This window comes from Sabethes cyaneus, chromosome 3, assembly GCF_943734655.1.
Source record: "Sabethes cyaneus chromosome 3, idSabCyanKW18_F2, whole genome shotgun sequence".
Taxonomy (NCBI): Eukaryota; Metazoa; Arthropoda; class Insecta; order Diptera; family Culicidae; genus Sabethes; species Sabethes cyaneus.
The window spans coordinates 60,726,901-60,752,749 of NC_071355.1; the positions used below are offsets into that span (position 1 = coordinate 60,726,901).

At 38.7% G+C, this 25,849-nt stretch overlaps 1 protein-coding gene across 1 annotated transcript in view; it reads right to left on the bottom strand.

Moving 5' to 3' along the window:
- LOC128739633 (uncharacterized) overlaps positions 1–25,849 on the bottom strand; it is a 79,111-nt gene that overhangs the window by 44,451 nt on the left and 8,811 nt on the right. The window contains exon 2 of the mRNA XM_053835130.1: positions 19,616–19,680. Coding sequence (XP_053691105.1) covers positions 19,616–19,680 — 65 coding nt within the window. The remainder of the gene's footprint in view (positions 1–19,615; positions 19,681–25,849) is intronic.

The following is a 25,849-nucleotide window of genomic DNA, read 5'->3' on the forward strand; positions in this document are numbered from 1 at the left end:
TAGCAACAGAGACATCGCATATAATAGCGAGAGAAATCCATATGTGAGTTCGGCGCTTCTGATCAAGGTTGAAATTTCATGGTGCTTGAAATCTCATTGAGTTTTCTGCTGAAATGAATTTTTCAACACTGGCTGATACAGTCATTTAAGTAGGATCTAAGAAAGAAGTTAAGGCACACTTGCCTAGTCAACAACGCAAAACCGCTGTAGGAACACTACTCTTCTGGAGACACCACGACAATAAATGAAGGAGAAATGCAAAATGTATCCGTGACTGTGATCCGTGACGTGCAAAATACAACCACTAGAATCATTTTCAATCTATACCTATAAAAATGGATTTCTGTCTGTCTGTCTGTCTGTCTGTCTGTCCGTCCGTATGTTCCTTATAGAATCGAAAGTACTTGGGGCCAGGGAAGGTTCTCTCGATGACAAAAACCCCTCCCTCCACTCAGCCTCCTCTTAGTGGGAGCCCCCCTGGCTTCCATAAAAATCTATGCCTATAAAAATGGATTTCTGTCCGCTCTATGTTCCATATAGAATCGAAAACTACTGAACCGATCGGAATGAAAATGTGCGTGTAGGAGTTTTTGGTGCCAGGGAAGGTTCTTATGATGGTTAGAGATCCCTCCCCCAGCTAAGAGGGGGGGGGGCTCTCATACAAATGAAACACAAATATCTGCATAACTCGAGAACTAATCAAGCAAATGGAACCATATTTGGCATGTGGGTGTTTTTGGAGGCATGAATTTTTTCTATTATGAATTGAGACCTCTTACCTTTTTAGGAGGGGGCCTCCCATACAAATGAAATACAAATTTCCTCATAAGTCGAAAACTAATCAAGCAAATGGAACCAAATTTAGCATGTGGGTGTGCAGGCATATTTTTCTATGGTGAATTGATACCCCTTCCCTCTTTAGGAGGGGAATAATGACCCCTCTCCCTTTTAAGAGGGGGGGGGGCTTCCATACAAATGAAATACAAATTTCCTCATAATTCGAGAAGCAATCAAGCAAATGGAACCAAATTTGACATGTGGGTGTTTTTGGAGACAAGAATTTTCTCTATGGTGAATTGAAACCTCTCCCCACTTTAGGAGGGGGGGGGGGGGGCTCTTATACAAATTTCCTCATAATTCGACTCTCATAGAAATAAAACAGAAATTTTTGCGTAACTCAAAAACTAATCGAACTCGAGAAATTTTAGACTCTTTCATAAAACATTAATCAATAACAAGACCACCAAAAACTATCAATAGTAGTAACATTAGATAATTCAGCGCGAGACGGCCACAGGCCGCGAGTATTGCCAGCGACCTGCCATCGGAAGCGCCGGCATCTGCTGGGGGACTGCCCCCCGTAGAGATCACCTCTATCTAGGTATATTTATTTTCCTAGATCTACTGACCTCTATTACTTTCCTTCAGTTGGGTCACCCCTGCGAAATGGTACTTTCTACGAAAAGATTCTGCGAAACTCTATATTCAGCGTTATGGTCAACCGAGAATTGGTGTTGCGCAAAATGGTATTCGGCGAAAAGTTTTGTAGTGATGGCGAATGTTTAAATGCTATCCGCTTTATTTTATCAGGCTAAGGGAGGGAGTTATTTTCTATTTTACTGTGAGGAAAATTTGTATATTAAAACACCCATGAACTCCTCAGAAACTTGCAAAACTCGAGATTGTGATAAAGGTGATCCGAGATTAAGGATTTATGCACTACACAGTTTAATTTGTGGCAATACGAAGGTTGTCGGGTCAGCTAGTCATATATAATAATATATTAATGTTGAAGCTATCCATTAACGGGTGTCAACTAAAATTTTGGAATTTATTTCTCAGGCTGTCAAAAAAGACAAAGATATCTGAAGAAAATCTGATTTACCGAAATTAAAGATACATTGTCTATTGTTGAAAAAAAAAATTAGTGAACATTTGGAAACGGTTCGTAATTGGCTGTTCGGCGAAGCTTCCGTTTGATGTCGGAACAGGAGCATTGTACGGCCGTCATATCAACTATGCGAACGCATCTTTTGATTCTACCAACCAACTGTTTGCAATTCGTGGCTCTCTAGTTATTATTGCACACCAAGGAACTCAAAATCCCGAAGAAATCTTCGATTGGCGGCACTGAGTCAGACTTGTCGGGTCGTGGTTTTTGGGTACAAATGGGATCGAATGGGTATTCAGGAACGATTGTGGTTTTATGGTGTAACGCGTTGATGCTTTATCCGGCCAAAACACGTAATGTCCATCTGCATGACGTTTTTGCAGAAACGGGATCAAAATTTTCTTCAAACATTCGTTCTGGTCCACATCTTGATTGATAACCAAACCAGAGGGCTTGTACCATGGCTTAGAAATATCTCTCTCGGAAATGGCAATATACAGCATTACTTTTTGTTCAAACTTATGTTCAAACTTGTATTTTATGTTCGGAGATGTAGTAGAACTATCCTTGGAATAGTATCGATCATTTGCGGGAATGTGCGACTTCGAAAGAGGGAAGTATCTTTTGTCGTCCAAAACAAAGCATTTTCCGGAATAATTTTTTATCAATCAGTGACATTGGGATTTTAGCGTCGAAATCTGTCCCTCAGGGTATTCCAGGGTTCTTGTCTTCTTTCGGCACTTTATTCGGTCTTTTTTCAATGTTTTGCAGAACTTTTATGCTGCACCCCGTTGGCTCACGGATTCGTTGTTGTTGAAGGAACGCGAAAGAGACTGAAGTTGTTCTGCGTCCGTTAGAGTGTCCCAAAATAGCACTATGTCATAAAATCCGAGGGCTCACCTCTCAAATGATAGCTATCTACGAAGTCTACCGAATAAAAATAGAAGGTAAAGCTTCGAAAACGGGGCACCTAGGCTTTGCTTTGCTTTGAAAAAGAAACTGCTTAACAGAAACACTCGCTGGAATGTGCTTGGAATATGTAGAATATCTACCCCCTGCCACGAACAACACCGGATTGAACTTTTTTTTAACATTAGTTAACAGGATTCAATGAAAATCAAAAACCAGTTCAGCAACTACGATCAGAGACTGAAAAAGTCATAGTCGACTTCCGGCATCACACTACCGTAAAAAAAAGTTGAACTTTTGGAAATTTTCTAAATTTGCAAAATATAACCAAATTGACTGAAAGTTGGTCTATAAACTATAAACTCTTACCCATGTTAGAACCATTTTACAAACAGATATCTTTGAAAATTTGTTCTTCCGAAGAGTTTTAAACCGATAACCACTGGTTTAAGTTTAACTAAAATTAGTTACCGGCTTGACAACTAGGATTAGGGGCTTCTAAAATACCACTCTACATTCGGCATTGTGCTGTCGTGGAGAGTAATGACGCAGTAACATTCGTTACGTTAATTTTATCGAACATACACTGTCGATCCGTCGGTTATCAGACGAAATCCACACTCTACCGTGTGTATAAATGAACTAATAAATCACAGCTGCATTTAATCTATTTAATTGGGGACTTGATCAAACAGTCATGCTACACATAAAACAAAAGTACATCGTTATTGTTTGGGCCCAGTATCGAGAAAGTCATTAATACGTGAGTATACTCAAGTCGCTTTTTACGCGAAGGATACGTCCCGCGCAAGACTTATTAGTGCTTACGGAGTCCATTGCTTTGATTTTTTCCACACCACCACACAGTATCGCCTGAGGGCCAACGTAGCTCGAAGGAGCCCTCCTCCCCTGTCAGCACACGACCTTGGTTTCCACCGGGGTTGGTTACCCGATCTCCACCGAGGTTGCTCGGTACCACGAGGAGGTAGGGGTATGTGTTGCTGGGTAAGAGGCTGTGGACCGCTGTGGGGTCTATGTTATGCCCAGTGCACAAGGCACCGATGGTATGCATTACCCAGCCGTTTATCAGCCGTGCGATTAAAAGACGTATTATCAGCGGAAGTCGGGTCTACTACGGACTCTACAAACACTTGCGGTTGAACAATCTGAGCCCCCGTACAAAGTGCACACTGTACAAAACTCTAATTAGACCGGTTGTCCTCCATGGGCACGAAACGTGGACACTGCTAGAAGAGGACCTACGAGCACTCGGAGTTTTCGAGCGGCGGGTGCTGAGAACCATCTTTGGCGGAATGCAAGAGAACGGTGTATGGAGGCGAAGAATGAACCACGAGTTCGCGCGACTCTACGGCGAATCAAGTATTCAGAAAGTGGTTAAAGCTGGACGGATACGTTGGGCAGAGGGGCACAACGAGCGAGGTGGCAAGACCTGGTGGAGCGACATCTGGCGAGCACTGGGTGCCCACGAACTGGAGACCAGCTGCCATCAGTTGGACCGAAATAGATGGAGACTTATGGACTGCGTAGGCCTTGTCGTAAGACGTTAGGCCAATTAAGTAAGTAAGAACGTTCCGCGCAAATTCAAAACCGCGCAAATTCCGAAAATCGCGAAAAGCGACTTTAGTGTACTGTTAAGCTATATGTGGTTGTGTGTTGGTGTCAGGTGGGTGTATCTTACATAATAATTCTAGAACACGATTTCAAACAGTAAAGCATTGCCAAACTGAATATTGTTTTTTTTTTAAAGAAATTTACTCTAGAAGAGTAGGGGGAAGTCCCACAGTACCGTACACTTAAGGATTTTGACCTATATAAAATCAACACTTAGCATTACTTCAGTTTTAATTAACTGGAAAAGTAATTTAGAAGACTATTTTCCAATAAAAATGGGTTACACGTACTTGCACGTATCATTTTAGAGAACCATTTTAGAAGCCAAATTAGAAATCGATAAAAATCATTACTTAAAAATTGTGTCTCCCAGTACCGGACACGGGATAGAAATCATAAAATAAACCAAAATTCAGGACTTATATTTCTAAAAAATACATGTCAAAATGTTTAAAATCTGTTCCTGCTTGCATGCTTGTTGACTAAAGATGTTTGAAACATTGCTTTGGTTAAAAATCAATAGTTTTTTGCGCACTACGTCGAAACCCTTCTGTTGTCTTTGAAAAATTGTTCATCAACTAGTTTCCTTGTTTTTTTCATATTTAAGATAACCGGTTCGGTATAAGTGATGCTTTCTTCTAACCAATCTCTTTTTTGCAAAATCTTGATTTCATTCAAGAATAAGGTACACCATTTCAACATTTAAGCAATTCTTGAAAGATTTTTATTGGTAAGTGTGTTGTAGATTTTATCGTATCATATAACGTTGTTAGCCTTATTAGCAGAAAATTATTTTCCAGTCAAAAAAAAAAGTAAAATAAAGAAATCTCGTTATTCTGCAGTGTTTTTATAGAAATCTTTCTATAACAACATGAATTGGCGGTACAAACCATTCAATTAGTATCATTTAATTCGCTGGAAACAAAAACTACACTCCGTCCTATAATACATTGGTGTAATTGTAAAAACAGTTCCACCGAAGTGGAGCGCACGCCGGACCGTACGAGCTGAAGCAGAGCTGCTGATGGTTTCAACTGTAAATATTAATAAATTTCTGTCGTTTTACGTAATTTTGTTCTAACAGTAACGGAACGGGACGATGGCAACAGCTCGGGTCTCGGGAAAAGTACCGACAATCATAGGGTGGAACCAGGGAAAAAACGGTAATTTATACGTCTATTTCCAGAGTTACATCGATCCCGGTTGCAGGCAAACCCTTTGCCCTTCCCTGGATATTGTTTTATTGCGATTCGAATTTATTTGTTCGTCTGATTGTTCACGGTTGAGTTATTGGTGTTTGTTGTGTTTGTTGTTGCATTTCAGTAGCGCGCAAAGATGCACCGTACGGCATCCTGGACGGACGATGCCCGATAAGGCACAGGCCTGCTGTGGTTTGGCGAGGTGATTCGCGGAGAGCGATTATCGTACTTTTTATTGCATTTCGATGATTCATAGATCGAGATTAACGATAGGAGGATCGACTGATGCTGGGATCTCATACCGGGTTAGCGGTTATTATCGGATAATAAAAAAACGGTAAATGTCGGCGATGTGAGGTCATGGTGGATCGCGAAATTTAATCGCGAGCTATTATCGACTGTATATACCTATTAGTGACTTATCGGTGTCATTGGGATGGAAGAATGTCTCCCTCTCGCAACGCAGATTCGTAGTTCTCCGAAGCGAACTATGTATGTTTCAAATTAAAATTGAACAATATGAATAATAAAATTAAATTAAATTAATTCAGCACGCTAGGTTGTTGATTTTGATGGGTTATAATAGTTGTATCATTTTACAGTTTCTAATTCCAATTAAATCACTACGGTCAACCGTGCATCAAGCAATCGAAGATAAACGCCTTTTGAAGGCTTTTCAGGCCGGTAATTTGTACCGAAGCATCTCATTCGTAATTGCCCTATTCGAGACTGATCGCTCTATCCGATAGATCTGCTTAGAATAGCGCAATTGCTGCCATTCAGCATAATGAAGGTGTTGAGAACAGTCGCAAACACACTTTCAAATAATTGTACGTATAAAACTATAATGAGCACTAATAGTTTCACAAGGACGAGCTGTACCAGCAAGTTGCTCAAGTGCTAGTTATAATGAGTTCTTACGCTAACAAATATAAAAGGTGACAATAATTCTGAGAACCAAAGCGTAGGGCATCCTGAACTGGTATAAAAGAAAATTTCTTTTTTTATTACCTATTTTATTATATTATTTACTTGATTTTTTTAATTTCATTTACCTAATTCAATACAGTACGCCATACAAGCTAGAGTATGACCATCAGATTTTATAAACATCAAAAAACGATTTGTTAATTCTTAGCAAGTAAAAACTAGTTTTAAGGAACTTTTAGGGAATTTTTTTTAAGGAAATGATAGAGATAGAAATGTTTAACATAGTTGCTTGTATCTACATTTTCTACCACTTCGCGGAAGAAGCCATATATGCAAGTCAGTTTTTTTTATAGTTGGCTTAACTTTCAAATCTTTAGGTATTCATACACACGTAAATAGTAAGCATGATAGCAAAAAGTTTGCGAATAAGATTGAGCAGTTGAAACTCTATTCAAAACCTTTCTGGAATTTGTCAAAAAATCTGAAGAAACCTTCAAAGCCTATTCCAGCAATAAAAGATGGCGATCATATTCTTTTAACAAATGAACAAAAGGCTCAAAGACTTGTTCAGCAGTTTGGAAATGGTCATAATTTTAATGTGGTGAGCTCAGTTGAAAACTATGTCACCCAAAAATATGATCAAGCTTCTACTCATAACGTCTCACCTAATGAAGTATTTGATACTGACTTGGATGAGGTTCGTTCAAGTATCAACAAATTCATGAATATGAAAGCACCTGGTGATGATGGGATATTTTACATTTTAATTAAAAAAAAACTCCCTGAAATCACTTATCAATTTTAGGTGAAAATATTTAATAACTGTTTCAAATAAGCATATTTTCCTTATTTATGGAAAACTGCTAAGATTACACCTATTTTGAAGCGAGATAAAAATCCAGCGGAGGCTTCAAGCTATAGGCCAATAAGTTTATTTCCTTCCATAAGTAAATTATTTGAGAGAATAATTCCTAACAGAATGATGTCACACATTACTGAACATTCAATTTCTGCAGATGAACAAATTGGTTACTAATATGATAGAGTCTTTTTCTAATTCCCGTCGTAATAAGGAAAGCCATTCTAATTTTCATCATTTGCTGGATGGATTTAGTGAATACTCCAAAAGTTCTTGTACTGATTTGACTAAAACACACTTACCTTCCGATCCGTGAACTTTGAAATCACTGAAAAGCGACTATTAAAGCATAATATTGAAATTACGCAACTGACTTTATTGCTAAAATTCGTCGTACCGTTTTAAAATCCGTCCAACAAAATTTTTCATCGTCCGAACTAAAAATCACAATAATGTTTACGAAGCTAACGCGCATGTATTTGTGTAGGACAGCATGACAAACGTTATTCTACAAAATTTCTGCAGGTCAGGCAAGTTTTTCTGGCTGTAGAATAACGACAATGCCTTGCGTGAGTTATTTTCATTTATGAATGACGGAAATTAGCACGATTAGTCGACATTGTCTTCTTCGTCGCACGAAAAAACGTAGGAAATTTGGCTGGGAGGACTTCTTTAATGATAAAAAGCATTTAAATAGATCTCAGCTCACTTTGATTGATTGCGTATGATAGACAACTAACTAAAATATTAGGGAATACCTAGTTTTGCATTGTGTGTCATAAAAATGCTGATATTTTTAATAATTTGTGTTGGATAGGACGGGAATAGGCAATTACGACGATGTAGCAACATACCCTACGAGCAAATAAAGCCGACGGCAATTCTACTGGAGTAGCTCTTCTAGACATAGAAAAAGCATTCGACAGTGTTTGGCATAAAGGTTTAATCATGAAATTTGAATTTTCCAATTTAAATTGTAAAAATTTTACAAAATTATTTAACTAATCGATTTTTACAATTCGATTTTTAGAAATCTAAATCTGAAAAGTTTCTTGTTAAAGCAGGTGTGCCTCAAGGCTCGATCCTGGGCCCAATTCTGTATAACATATACGCATCTGATCTTCCTGAATTACCGGTTGGCTACACTAAGTCGTTATTCTGCGACGATACAAGCATTTCCGTAAAAGAAAACAGTCTTCGTGTGATATGTGGTCGACTGCAGAAAAGTTTGAATATTTTCTCCAAATACTTACAAAAGTGGAAAATTTCTCCCAATGCTTCTAAAACTTACTTACTTACTTATGTGTCCATGTCCGCCGGTCCGGCAGAACAAAGGGATGAAATCAGAGATCTCCACTGCTGACGGTTACCCGCCATGGCTTTTACCTGTCGCCAGGACAGGTTCTCGTCTACAGCCCGGATGTCGTTGGCTAAGCTCCGTCGTCATTAGCCTCTGGGTCTGCGTCTTCTACGCTGTCCTTGTGGATTCCAGTCGAGTGCTGCTCTGCAAACCTCGTTCGCTCATTTCCTCAAGGTGTGTCCGATCCACTTCCACCTACGTTCACGAATTTCTGTGGCTATCGGCCGTTGATGACACCGACGATGGAGTTCCTCATTGGATATCCAATTATCAGGCCACCAGGCACGAATGATGTATCGCAGGCACCGGTTAATGAATACCTGCAGTTTTTGCGTTGTCTCCGCTGAGACGCACCACGTTTCGCAGGCATACAGCAGTACGGATTTAACGTTTGAATTAAAGATTCGGGTTTTCGTACGTAGAGTGATCTGGTTTGAGCGCCAAATGTTTCGCAGACCTGCAAAGGCACCCCTGGCCTTCCTGATCCGTGTGGCTATATCAGTCTTGGTACCACCATCGGGCGTTGTTTGGCTACCAAGATATTGAAAGGCGTCTACCTGCTCAACTTGTTGTCCCACTACTGTGAAGTTGGTGGCATTGTCAGTGTTCACTACCATAGACTTAGTTTTCGGTACATTGACTGTGAGATCTGCTGCTTGGGAGCTCTCGGAGAGGTCATCTAACTTGCTCTGCGTTTCGGCGTTGTGCGAGTAAGACAATGTCGTCGGCTAGGTCGAGGTCATTTAGCTGCTCCATCGTTAGAGGATTCCAAGGCAATCCTCGATTTGGTCTACTGTCAATTGCTCCAACTAATATCTCATCCATAACGATGAGAAACAGAAGCGGTGATAAAATGCAGCCCTGTCTCACGCCAGCAGTAACCCTTATGGGGTCGGACAAGACGCCATCGTGCAAAACCTTGCACGAGAACGCCTCGTACTGAGCCTCGATGAGATGGACTAGCTTATCTGGAACTCCTCTACGCCTAAGTGCGCCCCAGATGTTTTCGTGATTGAGTCGGTCGAACGCCTTTTCGAAGTCAATGAACACTAGCAGAAGAGAGTCCTGGAACTCGTTGATCTGCTCCAATATAATGCGGAGCATTGTGATATGGTCTACACATCATCGGCCAACACGGAATCCAGCTTGCTGCCGCCGGAGAGTAGCGCCGATCTTCTCCTGGATCCGGTTGAGGATTACCTTACAGAGTACTTTGAGAGTAATACAGAGCAACGAGATGCCACGCCAGTTACCGCATTCCGTTAGGTCTCCTTTCTTAGGGACTTTGACCAATATGCCCTGCATCCAGTCTACCGGAAAAGTTGCGGTTTCCCAAATATTGCTGAAAAGCTGATGCATCATCTGGGCTGACAAAGATGGGTCAGCTTTGAGCATTTCGGCTGAAATACGATCTATCCCTGACGCTCTATTGGATTTCATACTCTTGATGGCTGCTACAATTTCATCCAGCGATGGCGCCTCCGAGTTCACGCGATTTATTCGACGAACTGTAGGCGTCGTACGTTGCTGGTTTTGTTGGTCTCTGACATTTGAAACTCGGAAGAGTTGTTCAAAATGTGCAGTCCATCGCTTAAGCTGTTCTGTATGGTCAGTCAATATCTGACCAGCTCTGTCCTTTAGCAGCATCTTTGTATTCCTCCTGGCACCACTAAGGCGGCGAGAAATATCGTACAACAAACGGATATCACCATTGGAAGCGGCGGTTTCTCCTTGCTCGGCTAGGGAGTTAGTCCAGGCTCTCTTGTCCCTCCTACAAGCACGTTTAACAGCCCTCTCCAGTTCGGCGTATCGTTGACGGGCAGCTGTCTTAGCCGATCTGGTCCGCGCTCGCTCAATGCCGGCTTTCACCGGCTTCCTCACTGCTTCTAAAACTCAATTTTTTTTTATAAGCCAAGGGCTTCTTCCCTCAGGCCAAATAATAATCGCATTATCAAGATGAATAGAATTGCTTTGAGTTAGTCTGACCAAGGTAAATATTTGGGATTAATCAATCTATATACATAAAAGTGAGCGTGAGTATGTTTGTATGTTTGTATGTTTATATGTTCCACTATAACTCCAAAATGCCTTGATCGTCCTCCACCAAACTTTGATATAAGAGAATCAGCACTCGGGGGTTGACAAAAGGGGGGGCGAAACCCTAGCTCCGAAATACCTGGACGGTTCTTCTTCAAACTTGGCACACATATTTTTTGATGTAAGGGAATCAAAACTGAAGGGGTTGACAAAAAGGGGGGGAGGGGTTCATAACAGTGGGGAGGGCATAACTCCGAAATGCCTGGACGGTTATTCATCAAATTTGGCACACAAGTACCTTGAAACCAGTGAATCAGCACCAAGGGGTTGACAAAAAGGGAGCTAATAAGGGGGGAAACCATAACTCTGAAACGTCTTGACCATTGTATATCAAACTTGGTATGTTTCTTGGAATTAAATAAAAAGAAAACTTATCCAATTTAATAGAATTAGTTTGGATAAGTTTTCTTTTTATTTAATTCCAGATTTCGTATTCTTCTTAGACGCTCCAAAAACTTCAGTCTACATGTTCCTTGCCATAAGAGAATCAGAACTGAAGGGGGTGATAAAAGAGGAGAAGGTTGATAACAGGGGGGGGGGGGGGGGTGGGGGGTCTTTCGAAATGTTTGAACGGCTCTCCCATAAGTGACGGTAGGACAAAAGGTGGGGCTGATGACCGGGGGTTGCTGATTGGAAGGGGAGACTAACGCCCTTATTAACAATTTATCCACACAACAGAAAAAATCAGAATACTAAACACTAAACTGCAATGCTCGTAGCTGTAGATTTTTCAACTGTAATTATGCACCAAATCAAAGTGACCCGTATAAAAAGTGTTCGATTATTAGTGCTAAGTGTTGTTGGCCGACTCTATTTGAGTCACACGGGCAATCATTCAAACAGGGTGGAGTTGATTTGGGAACACCATGTTTTTCCCATGGTCCACCTTATGTGGCATGTTCTAGAGTGGACTTAGCCAATTATTCATGCATACTTGCTCCTGGTGGTGAAATTAAAGACATGGTTTATAAACAAGTTTCGTCTTAAATTGAGATGAAACGAATGACAGGTTTGTTGTATCCATGGAAGAAACACTCTTGCAACTTCTACATTTTGTATTAGAATTGCATATAGTACTAAACTAATAAATAAATAAAAAGCTGTGTTTAGAAAAGTACAATAACAAAACTATTCATTTTCTATGGGTGGGGTGGCCATTTCTAGCCCAGTTAGCTACGGGGTACGATGCTGGTCTAACAAACCAGTCGTCGTATGTACGAATCTCGGCTGGGAGGTGCTGCTATAGAGTCAGTAGAATGCGAAATCTGTCGATAAAGAAGGGTTAAGTTCTCGTTTATACCCATGGCTTTTCTTTTTTGGGGTGGCCATTGTTACAAGCGGAAACTGCAAATAGGAAAAATTTCTTTGTTTCTCTTTCTTTATAAGGATTTCCGTAAAGAAAACAGATGTGCAAGTGGTCGGGTAGACAAAAGAGGGGGAGCTGACAAGAGGGGAGGCACGTCCAAAAGAGAAACAAGCGTTATTTTTTTGCATTATAACTATTTCGGTTACAATAACTGATGTACGCGTGGCTGTGAGACAAAGGCGCCCCGAGTAACATTAGGCACTCAGCTAATTTATTCTTATTCTTATTCTTATTCTTCTTCTTATTGATACCATCACAGCCACAATTAAGGATTCCTGGAAATAATTTTAAATATTGCTAATCATATTTCAAATTATTTTCTAGTCTGTATCAACATTTGCATAATATTCGAGATATATTGCAAATGTTTAATCGGCCAGGCCAACTGTGAAGTATTGCCGCGAAGACGATTATGCGAAATGAATCTTGTGTGAATAAGTTATTCACTCATAGATACATTTCAAATCAACAGGGGAAGAAGAAACGGGGACGTCTCGTACCAACCGTTCCTATATTTATAAGTGTAAATTGTAAACGTTGGGAGTATCATTGCTAATAAAAGTTAAGTAATACTCCGGACCCTCGGGGATGAACTTATGGCATTAACCACAAGCCAAGCTGCAATAGGCCAAGGATATAGCGCCTTCTTTCGCTCTCTGAAAATAGATATAGGATAGCAGCTACCATGCTACTAAAGATATGTTAGTATAGATTAATTACTTATTAAAGCAACAAAAATTAAAAAATATTAAGGAAATTATTCTCTCTTTAATTCCTAAACTTATTTGACAGTAATATTCTTTTATAAACTTTGTAGCATTTTAAATCAGTTTCAGGATCAAAATATTAATTTAAGATTTGTGAAAATAAATGTTTTTGAGCAATAGAAACTGCAATTCGCCAATGGTTTAACGGAAAATAATAAACAATAAAGAACTTCAGCACAACATCATGACTACCAACGCCATGTAGTTGCTATGACCACGAGAGTCAACCTCTTCACTTCTGGTCACTCAAGGAAGCGCTTAGTAACCTAATAAAATAAATATTTAAAACTCACGTCATATTGGTTTCTGTATTCCGTTTTCTTTAAACTATCCTTTGCTTCCGCTTTCACAAAATTTTACCAAGCAACTCTAATTACTTCATACATACCAGAAACGTTAGATTCCAATCACTTACAAAATACTAATTTAAATGGCAATCCGTTCCCATTCGCAATCGTCGACAGCAGATTTCATTTTTCACCTTTTCTCTGACCAAAACACAATCGTTCTTTCTTCCTATAAATTCACTTTTTTGCCTTTCTACTATATAAATATATAGTATAAAGGTATAGAAATCACTTGGAAAACCGGAAATGGAAAGAAGGTCCTACGGGCCGAATGTTATATACCATTCGACTCAGTTTCGAAAACTGAGCATTTTCTGTGTGTGTGTATGTATGTGTGTGTGTGTGTGTGTGTGTGTGTGTATGTGTGTGTGTGTGTGTGTGTATGTGACGCTTTTAATCTCACTCACTTTTCTCGGAGACGGCTGGACCGATTTTAATGTTCTTAGTGTCAAATGAAAGGTCTAGGTGTCCCATTGGTTGCTATTGAATTTCATACTGATCGGACTTTTAGTTCAAAAGTTATGTATAAAAATACGAAAAATATGGGACTTCATTATCTCATAGGTCTCTTAACCGATTTGAACAAAATTGATTGCATATGAAAGAGGAGCCTTGCAAACCCTTAACTTTCAAATTTCATGACGATTGGACTTGTAGTTTGAAAGTTACATAAAGAAATGTGAAAAAATAGTATTTAAAACATATTTATGTAACATATAAGCATTAATTTAATGAAAAACATCACACATTTTATGATTATTTGAAAATTACTGCTGAGATCTATCAAACGAAACCGAGTTATTTAAAATCGGACGCTTCATTCAAAAGTTATTCAAACTTTAACACTTAAGCACCGTATATTAAACCGTTAAAACGTGTGAAATCAAAACATATCAATCAAATGTTGATTGTATTCAATGTATGAGATGTGTGTGATGTATGTGTGTATGTATGTATGTATGTATGTATGTATGTATGTATGTATGTATGTATGTATGTATGTATATATGTATGTATGCATGTATGTATGTGTGTATGTATGTATGTATGTGATGACAATTTGCAATTTTAAAATTTGCAATGAAATTCAAGAAAAGTGAGAAACAAGTCAATTGTCTGAAGTTTTTGAAGCCTCTTAGTGGAATACGAACTCTGAAATTAAAGAAAAGAAAAAAACTTTTACCGACTAAATTCCACTATTTAATATTTATTCGCGACAGATACGTATACGCTTTGAAATAAGACACTGATGAAGCCTGCACGTCGTAGGTGAACTACGTATCTGTTGCAAATAAATATTAAATAGTGGGATTCAATCGAAAAGTTTTTTCTTTTCTTTGATTTCAGATTTCAATTGTCATTTTCTTCACTTGCCGTTACTCACAATTGTACAAAAAAGCAAAAAGCGAAGAAAAGTAGCTTATTTAAGCATGTAGTGTATAGAATCAAAAATACTAGTGAGTTGATTTTTCCAAATAAATTTGTACAAATTCCAAACAAATTCTGCGCATCAATAGATGCTCTTTTCAATCAATAGATATTAGAGCTTAGAAATGTTATATGAAAAATAGGAAGTAAACGTTGCACGGTAGAAATTTTGTAAGTGATAAGTTAGTGATATTTTAAAGGACAGATGTCTTATGTCATGTATCATGTTTTAATAAACAAATCAAAAAAAGACAAGCACTGGGAATCATATCGATCGTATTTCCCATTCTCAAGCATGTTTATGGCGCAGCTTTGGCACTATTTTTCGACCTCATCTTGTTTTCCTAACCCTCTAACATTGTAAAAACGATGCGATCAAGCTAATGACTATCTTTTCATGAAAGTACATTCAAAAGAAGTTTAAGTTTTGATTTTCATGCAAAAATAATTATCTGAAGAAGCGCTAGCTAAGAAATAGTTCCATTTCTCGTTTTCATATTTAATGCTCTATTCAGTAATTTTTTTCTAATTCAGATATATTGCAAAATTGAAGCCAAGCAAACCAATAGTAAAATTTTGAGATCAATCATTTTGTTGTAGATATCCTTTTTCTTCAAAAGCGAAATATAATAATAATTTTTCTGAACTCTTGTTTTTCAAAGATGCTAACTTTTGAATGCATGATATTAATATCAAAATATCAAAAAATCTGCTATGAACAAATACTTCATATTGTCAATTCAAAACAAGTTTCGTATGTGGCTCTGAAGCCCGAAAGTTAAGGCCGTCTGTAGACCCGTTAGAGGGTTAATTTCTAATTTTCTATACATATTCATTCAAGTCTGTAAAAATTATCTTTTGTGTTCACATTATTTTTTTATAAATATTATAAAACTAAATAAGGTGTTCATCAAGTAACATAAATGACGCTTGCATGTATTTACGCACCCAAGGAAAGAAAATATAATTATTCTACACAATACGTTGTGAATTTAACTGGCAAATAAGGATTTTGAGGAATACGGAACGGATATTTAAAAATATAGTCTAATATAACATCTATACATCTACAATTAAGTTCCTGAGAAATTAAATAATGATTATTGTGGCAGTAGAAAGGCTAGGTCACGCCGCTAGGTGGATTAATTCGGGTTTTTCATACTACTATTACTACTTACACTTCATGTACAGTAGATATTTAATTCTAAGTGTAATTTTCTTCTTTTTCCCATAAAATAATTATAAATTTAAGAAAAACTTGAGACACAACAATGTTTGCGTCCATTCACGGCCGCAGTTTGCTTCGATCTCCCATTGGGCACTCAGCTAATTTATGATAACAAATTTACTTTTAAAGACCACATTGAAAGTATACAAGACCTCATAAACAGAAATTCTAGACATTGTATGAAAAATAAACTATTGATTTATAAACAAATTTTTAGACTGACAATGTTATACGCCGTTCAGATTTGGTCAAGTTGTTGTACCTACAAGGAAGAAGAGTCATTAGAGGATTCAAAAAAAATTGAAAATGATTTTGAAGCATCCTCCTTGGCTTAGTATATTAGAATTGCATAGACTTACTGGTGTTGAAACTCTAGAAGTTATGTCAAACAAAATTATTTCAAATTTCCGACAAACATCGTTGCAATCCTCTATTGCGATGCTTAGGGCTCTTTATAGATCACTAGCTGACCCGACAAACTTCGTATTGCCACAAATTAAACTGTGTTGTATATAAATCGTAAATCTCGGATGACCTTTGTCACAATCTCGAGTTTCGCAAGTTTCTGAGGAGCTCAACCTTAGATGATTCATTTTGGCAGTTACGTAACTATGAAAGCATGGGTAGTTTAATATACACATTTGGAATTTTTTCTCACAGTAAAGTAGCAAACAACCCCCCTCCACTTAAATATTCGCCGTGATTGAATAACATTTCGCCGAATACCATTTCACGAAAAACTTTTTCGTGGACAGTACCATTTCGCAGGGGTGATCCTCTCCTTCCTCGCTGTCACTTGTTCGGACCTAACTAAAAGAAAGTAATAGAGGCCTAGGAAAACGAATAAACTTCCCACTACCACAGGGGTGTGGGGTTTCATTTGTATAGTAGCCCTCCTCTTAAAGGGAGAGGGGTCATAATTCACCATAGAAAAAATTCTTGCCTCCGAAAATCCCCATATGCCAAATTTGGTTCCATTTGCTTGATTAGTTCTTAAGTTATGAAGAAATTTGTATTTCATATGGGAGTCCCCCCTCCTAAATAGAAGAGGGGTCCTAATTCATCATAGAAAAATGTTTTGCTTCCAAAAATCCCCACATGCCAAATTTGGTTCCATTTGCTTGATTATTTCTCGAGTTATGAGGAAATTTGTATTTCAGTTGTATGGGAGCCCCCCCCTCCTAAAAGGGGGAGGGGTCAAAATAATTCACCATAGAAAAAATTTCTGCTCCCTAAAAGTCCCACATGCCAAATTTGGTTCCATTTGCTTGATTAGTTCTCAAGTTATGAAAAAATTTAAATTTCATTTGTATGGAAGCCCCCCTCCTAAACAGAATAGGGGTCCTAATCCATTAGGAAAAAAATTCTTGCCTCCGAAAACCCCCACATGCCAAATTTGGTTCCATTTGCTTGATTAGTTCTCGAGATAAGAGGAAATTTGTATTTCAGTTGTATGGAAGCCCTCTCTCTTATAAGGGGGAGGGGTCATAATTCACCATAAAAAAATTCTGCCCACAAAAAGCCCCACATGCCAAATTTGGTTCCATTTGCTTGATTAGCTCCCGTTATGAGGAAATTTGTTTTTCATTTGTATGGAAGCCCCCCCTCCTAAACGGAATAGGGGTCCTAATTCATTAGAAAAAAATCTTGCCTCCGAAAACCCCCACATGCCAAATTTGGTTCCATTTACTTGATTAGTTCTCGAGATAAGAGGAAATTTGTATTTCACTTGTATGGAAGCTCTCCCCCCCCCCACTCTTAAAGGGAAGAGGGGTCATAGTTCCCTTCCTAAAGAGTGTAGGGGTCTCAAATCACCATAGAAAAAATTCTTGCCTCCAAAAACATCTAAATGCCAAATTATTTGATAAGTTCTCTTGTTAAGCAGAAATTTGTGTTTCATTTGTATGGGAGCCCCCCTCTTAGGGAGAGGAGGGGTCTCTAACTATCATAAGAACCTTCCCCGGCCCCAAAAACCCGTACATGCAAATATTCACGTCGATCGGTTTAGTAGTTTTCGATTCTATAAGGAACATACCGACAGACAGACAGAAATCCATTTTTATAGGTATAGATAAATTGGCTAGGTTAGAGGTTAGGTTAAGATTTTATATTTTTCCTTTTTTTCCTTACATGTAGGTTCTAATCCCTACTATTAAATAATCTTAATTGTCGTAACAAATCGTAAGAAATCATAATAATAGTAAGTAATGCAATTCTAATAGTGTTGAAAAGTCACCACTTTTGATTGAATTCACAATATGTTATAGGATAGTTACTCTTAAGGTGAAGGTCGTCAGAGTCCAGCTGATTTTCTACTGATTTCAGTACTTGTTGCCACTATCGTTTTGTTTATGCTAAGTTCATGCTGAGTTGCTAGTAGTAGGTAATAATCTGTTATAAACAATTGTGAAACGTAGAATCGCGTAGCTATTTTTGCTGTTGAACTAGATCCGACAGTAATTCTATCAATAAAATGTTGTTTACAGTGAATTTTATTATCAGCGAATTTTATATTAGTGTATTATGGACGCACTACGACCCTTAATTTAATAAGGAAAATAATTGGTAAATTTCATGCTCAAATGTTTACGTTGGCATCACTCCATATATACGTCCGTTTCCTTGGTAACGTATAACAACAACGGTCGTGGATTCGAAATTGCAATCTAAACGAAGTGAAGTTTTTCCTATTAATTGAAGTGAACAGATTGGACGAAATCATTAGAATGTCTTACTAAATAACTGTGCGAGCGGTAAATTTAAGGTTTTTGTGCCTCAAGTTAAGTTTCGCGAGTGATGTGGCGAATGGAACGGCCGAAAATACTTAATGAAAAATCGACGGCGAAAAAGCGAAAATAAAGTGATGAATTTTAATTGGGCAGAAATCACAGTGTTTAGTGTAATTTATGCCCCAAAAAGTGATAGAACCTGTGGAATGCAATGTTTAGTGCTTCGAGTTGCAAGATATTATTACGGCTTGCAGGTTAGTTGAACTAATTTTATTTTTTGTGATGGTTTTCCTAGTCTATGGGGGCATGTTGGTACACTGAAGAAGGGAAGGGAAGGGTGATATTCGGTGCCATAGTGACTGCCATAATTGAACTCTGACGACCCTATCGTTAAGTATTTTATGTAATCAAACATTTACCCCAATAAAAAGAAGCATGATAGCAAAAGACGCTAGTAGAAAAGTTATATTTTTGTCCTCTTGGACCACAGTGCGACATACAGTCCAACAAATTTTCAAACGTGTACAAATAATTGTTAATTTGTAATGATTTGGAGTATGTTTTTGCTTACTGAGACATGTATGTATTTTTAATGAAAGCTGTGCTGTGAATTGTGAAAGAAAAGCCTTGAACATTATTTTTAGTGAAATCATTTGCCAATGTTTGGTTATAAGCTTATCTACTTTATCTAGCTCAACTTCAATTGAATTACCCATCATAGCCTTTGAAAGTTATAATATTAAAAAAAATGCATTCACTATATATTTTACGCACAGTAATTTTGCATGTTTCGCAACTAAAATGATAAAAAATGTAGCAAAATCGTCCCTATCTCGCATTGGCTATATTCACCTAACCTGGTAAAGTACTTACCTTAGAAAATCCTATATTTGGTGTGGGAGCTGTATGCATACCGATGTCGATGGAGCGCTTGAACACTGAAAAGATAGTCGGAAAACACGAGAAAAAATAGGTTAAAAACCGTGACCAATCGGGCAGCATAGCACAGAACATCCGTTGTAGCCCGCAACATTGTTGCAAACAACTCTGTCGCAGAGCGATAGATTTGATCAAATTAGTCCACACCGGAAACATTCGCTTCAAAGCGGTTGTGCAAATTATACGCATGAATAGGCAAATGAATTTGTTGCATTTACCGACCACTGGAAGGAAGGATTGAAGCAAAGCCAGAGTGTTGGTAAGAAAAATTACTCCACTGACCTCGAAAGCGCGATTCTCTGACTGACGTGCCTGAGAAACGCCTCCTTCGTGCGGCTTTCAACGACTCGTTTGCTGTGGCTCGCTGTTTACTAGATGTTGATGTTGATAAATGGAACCGAAGAGTAACTAGGATTTATGCACAAGTTTACAAATTGGCGTCGTCGCTTGTTTCCATTAGAGACCTTTTGATACAATGTGTCATGTGTTGATTTATTAGACAAATTCTGGCGAAGATGGTTGAATGTTAACCTATCAAACAACCATTCAATAGGCCGTATGAATAAAAGAGTTGGAGCAAACCCATAAGATTTACACGGGAAAAGCAAAATAAACTGTTTTTTTCATATGGCCTAACATTTCACAAGAAAAATACTCAACTGCCAAATTTTTTTTCGCGGTTCCATATGGTTAAATTCGAAAGCTGCTCCACCCTTCGGCTGCCACAACATGTCTTGACAGCGGCTACAGAAGGTGTGTACACCGCAACAATACCGAACTGATCGAATGATCGGCGCAATAATACCGGTACCATCATGAGTTCACATGAAGTTTTTATTAGTTTTCAGCCCCCGCTCACTTGGACCCGCTACGAACTGGGTGGCCCACTCTTTCCATCGCATCGCATCGGTAGCTTTCCACACGTACCTCGACATTCCAACGAGACATCGTCCGTCGCCGCGCCGCACCGCATGTGTTCGCCATCAATTTTTCGCGCTAAATGCTTCTGACAGGTCACAATTACCTGCTACAGTATGTCAATTGAATCCTCCAGCGCTTCACCTGGCTGCGTTCGTTACTATACTTTGTGGCGGCTGCTGCTGCTGCCGCGGTTGCGGCTGTCGTATTAGCTGTCGCTGGGGAATCCTCTGCTCTCCGGTGTGGTGGGCGTATTTTCACGAGACTCACGATGTGTATGTGAGCCAAACGGTACGGATGATCTGTTGATGTTGCCTACCTGAGATTCGTTCCCAACGACGCGACGGCTACGACGATGACGATCGGAAAATGTTTGAAATGTGTCCAATGAAATGGTACGAGTAAAAGTGACTGCGGGTAGCTGGCTGTCTAATGAAGTCAGTTTTATTTTCTCGTTATGACCTTAGCAAGCGTGTAAACCCAACGAGATGAGCGTTTCATCGAGGTCGGCAAAATGTCAAACGATTATCGGAAATTTACAAACAGTTTTTCGAGAGCATTTGGCATTTCAGTACAAAATTGGGATCGTAAGGTAGACAGGAACATAAGAGGCCCAAGGCGGCTGCCTTGTGCAACTTCAGACCTGATATCGAAGTAAGCAGTAGTCAATCTCCGACTTTCGCTGGCATTCTACGTCCTATGAAATAAGAATTGAGCCAATTTAGGAATGGTGCTTGGAATCCCAGAGATTAACTTAATTAATTGTGCGTAGAGCACCACTTCCAGCAAGTATGTATTTTAGTTTGACCTGACTGTGTGCAGCCGTATGCTTCCATACAAACTCGGATTGAAAATGCACAGTTCCCATGCTAATATAATGGGCACAAAAAATTTAAATATGATTCAGATGTGCAACTCGGTACCTTTAGGTTGAACCTCAATTGTTGTGTCCGTCACAGCACACGTGCGCTGTACGAACGAATGACTGGCGACACCGTCTTGTGTCGCCAACAACGTCGTTGCTCGCAAATAACCCGACCGAACACAACGATTAATTATGTAAACATGCGATGTCTGTATAAATACTAGAATCTGTCGGATTGAACCAACGATATCCACACCTGCAGGATAGATAACATGTGCATGATAGAACACAGTCAGTGTAACATCAAAAGGTGCTGAAGCTGATATACCTAGTGCTAATCGTAGGAAATCGCAAGCTTGCCAAGAAATGATGTCGCAAAACAAGATAAAATTGTGCAATGGCCGCAGTTTCATTAAAAAAATCAAAATATGACACAGTTAAAAAGTACATTTAGTGGAACTTTATCTAGAAAGAAAAAAATAATTCTACCATCGATATTGCGCCAATATATTCGACAGCATTTAACTTATCAACGACTAATAGAGACAGCCGACATGCCTACTAGCGACAAAATGTAAACAGGAATAAATTTAATTAAAACTCCATTTGAATCGCACATTTTCATACCCATAGCACGGAATGCTGTTGCGATTGAGGTATCTCAACCTTGTGCAGTTTACAATCGATTGTTTTCTCACGCTATAGGTGCTAAGATGCCAGTAGCATACAAGCAATTGCAAGCTGCACTTGCAAGGGTGACCGAATGTCGTCCGTTGAGGGTCCTGCGGTGGGCTTGCCAGGGCTCAGCACTCAACAGTGTAGATGGAATAAGTTATAACTTTTATACTTTTTGGGAGGACTGTGGAAGCAATACTATCACGATGCTATTTGAATCATGAAATAAATTATTGTACAAAACCAATCAAACGTTATGTTCATCTGGAGGAAATACTTAAAGCATTATGTGCAAATCAAACCGCTGCTGCTAGCACAGCCTTCATGCTCATTAGTTTCGTACAGATAATCACCGATGACATTTCGGTGAGGCCACTAGCTGCTGCTGCTGCTGCTACTGCCACTGAATTGAAGAAATTGCAGTTGGCAATTTAATCCTACCTCAGTACCTGGATTCGGTGAAGCTTGCGTGCAGAGCATAGTCGCTAAGTATGCCACACCTGCTGCAAACCCTTCGAGGCTATGTCAGTATAAACAGCTAATTGCCAATAGTTATTGTCTGTTATGACTATCCATTTAATTCGTTAGCATTCAGTTGCCGCTAATTGGATCGATCGGTAACGAACATGCGGCAGCGCGGGAAGTTCAACACATCATATGTCACTATTTGATGCCGGATTAACCTGCACAGTAGGTACTGAAAGAGCGCTGCAAGCCAATGAACCAGCAGTGCCTGGGGAGCAGTTTGGGTGCCCATTATCAAGTCATAAAAATATTTCATTCCATTCATATTTGTTTATGAATAATCGGTTCCTTATAATTCTGTATAAGTTAAATAACCATAATTTACCACTTGTCTGTAAAACAGACCGTTCACTATTGTTCACACATTTATTGCTATTTAGATTTAAAATTTAGAAAAAAGGTCGTGATTTCATTCTTTATAATGTGTTTGTTATTTGTAGTTATTGGTTGAACCTTGATAATTCAACAATTCTGGAAAATGCTGATTCACATCTGATACATGTACATGACTAACAAAATCATTTCTAGTTGAATCGGAACGTGATTATAGTTAATATCAAATCATTTTGGAGTCCAATAGCAAGCAATAGTCTATGTAATGGCCTACCGGCTTGTTAATAGAAGAAAGATTCTGTAGAGTTGCTTATTTGGATGGATATCGGAAGGTATTTGTCGACAAAATAATATTTACCTAGACATAAATACATGAACGTAAGCAATAGCCACAAAACACCATTACAATTAGTTTTTCTTATCTAAATTATAACAGTTGCATTATACAGAAACACATTGTTTTAGGCAATTATCGAAACACTTAAAACACGCGTTTTTACAGAAGGTTTGTTGTCCCATAAATTTTTGTTTTCCTGTTGGGTACAATGGGGCCAGTGGAGACATGAATTCAGAATTTCACCTTGAAGCTTATGCCAAGTACTACCTACTTGTACAGGTGGCTACCGTTTCTAAAGCCCCAGCGGCAAGCATACGTTTTAATAGTTTTTTTTAATTGTTTGACCTTTTATAAAGCTTTCTGTGAACGAATTGCTTTTCTTTCGTCTTCAAAGCTTACAACCAGACTTGGTGAGGAAAAAATCCGTAATTTTAAAATCAATTTAGGCCATTACAAATATTTTATAAAGTTTTTGTCCTTCCGGTGTTCGGCCGCTGAATGGGGGGGGGGGGGGCGAAAAAAAAACAAAGTGAATTTTTTAATCGAGCAAAAAAAACTGGGTTTAAGCATTTTTATTTAAAGTATAAACGTGAAAACCAAATCCATTCTTGCTTATAATATATACGTTATTATTTTCTATGCAAAAATCTACGAAAAAAGACAAAAACGAAGGAAATTTTTTTTACGATTTTCGGAAATTCCATTGTTCGAATTTCCATTTTTGTTTCGTGCTGGAAGCGTTAACTCAACTTGTACACTCATTTTTCGAGTTTTTCAGACTGTAGAGCCCACAGACAATTGATTTTATAAAAACAATTTTGACTCATATCCTGCAAATTATTTTTCTGCCCGCCGATTTTTCAAGCCAATTTCCCGTGAGGGGGGTGACAAAAACTTTGAAAATGATTTGCAATGGCCTTATTTGCAAAGTTTAATCAAATTTTAATTTAAATAAAAATTTAACCGACATTTGTGCTTAGGGATGCTTTATCGGTTTTACCGAAACCGGTTTTACCGGTATTACCGGGCTATTTTCCAATACCGAATTACCGGTTTTTCCACGATTGAAAACCGGTATTTTTTGTATGATCAAAAAACAACTCAAGAAACTTGAAACGCTGGTAAAACTTTTAAATTATAGGGCGAACTAAATTTCATGACGGAAGGTTCTGCAAATAATAACACAATAATGTAATTCTTCCAAAGGGAAAGCCCCGAAATACCCCACCGCTGTCAGCATAGAGCCGGAGTGCCTTGCGCTTTTTAAGCAATCGTCTCCATTTAACTCGGTCAACTCCATGGGCCACTTGTCGCCAATTTCCCAGAAGTCACAAGTCGCTATTGATCTGGTCGAGCCATCTTGCCCGTCGATCCCACCGGGTGCCGGAGGGCTTGTTGAGAACCGCTTTTGTCGCACTGTCATTCGGCATCCTTACGATATGTCCGACCCACCGTAGCCTACTGACTTTAGCCAGCTTACGATAGCAATCTCTCAAAGAAGTGTTTGCAGCTCGTGATTCATAAAACGTTTCCACCACTCTCCGCTTTCAGTTTGTACTCCGCCAAATATCATCCGCAGCATCTTCTGGTCAAACACGACAAGGGCGCATATTTCCACCGTGAGCGACATCACAGCTTCAACTCCGTAAACAACTATCGGTTAAATAAGGGTTTTGTACATCGAACGGCGGTGTATGCTTCTTGATCGTAGCGTTTTGCAAAGGGCAAAGTAGGTCCGATTTCATGCTTAAATGCGCCAATTATTTAAGAATATTGCGCAATACAAGAAATGTGCGATATACAGTGAAGCTGTTCAGAAAATCTTTAGAGAAAATTAACGGATTACTCTAGAGAAATGTCAGAACACACCACGGAAGAAGAATTGGTTCGGTTTCTATTACAAACTGGAATAAAAATTTGCTTAGTTGGAATAGCCTGTTGGCAGGGCCAAGCCAATTATACGGGCGCTAATCATCGCTTCGAACGTCTCTGTCCGATCTAAGAAACAAGCATACGCTTTACTTAAGCTGACTGGGCTTTCAGTATTAATCTACCCCGTAACAAAGTGACAGTTATTAACAGTTTCCCATAACACCCGCCAGTGTCAAAAATGTCGCGACGATCGTTTTTACGTGCCGGTCAAAATTGACGCACCTTCGATTTCCAAAGGAAATGTTAATTTCTGTTACGTTAAATGTGAACGCAAAAAGCTGTCTGGCCAACGATTTGAAAAGTGCGTATTGATTATTTCAGCATTGTTTCATGTTTTCGGTAAAACTGTTTGAATTCTTGGTGGGTTGTTTGATTGATTTGTCTACAAGATAAAAAGCGGTATTTATTACAAGATTGTCACTCTTGTGAACGAGTTGTCTGCTCTAAAGTATTTAAATATTGCGTGTTTCATTGAAAGTTATCCGCTGCGCAATTCAAAATGAAATGCTCTTTCATGATTGCCGGATCGATTTTGTCGTTAAAAGAACAAGTTAAGCAAAATTCAAGTGTAAATCCAAGCAAT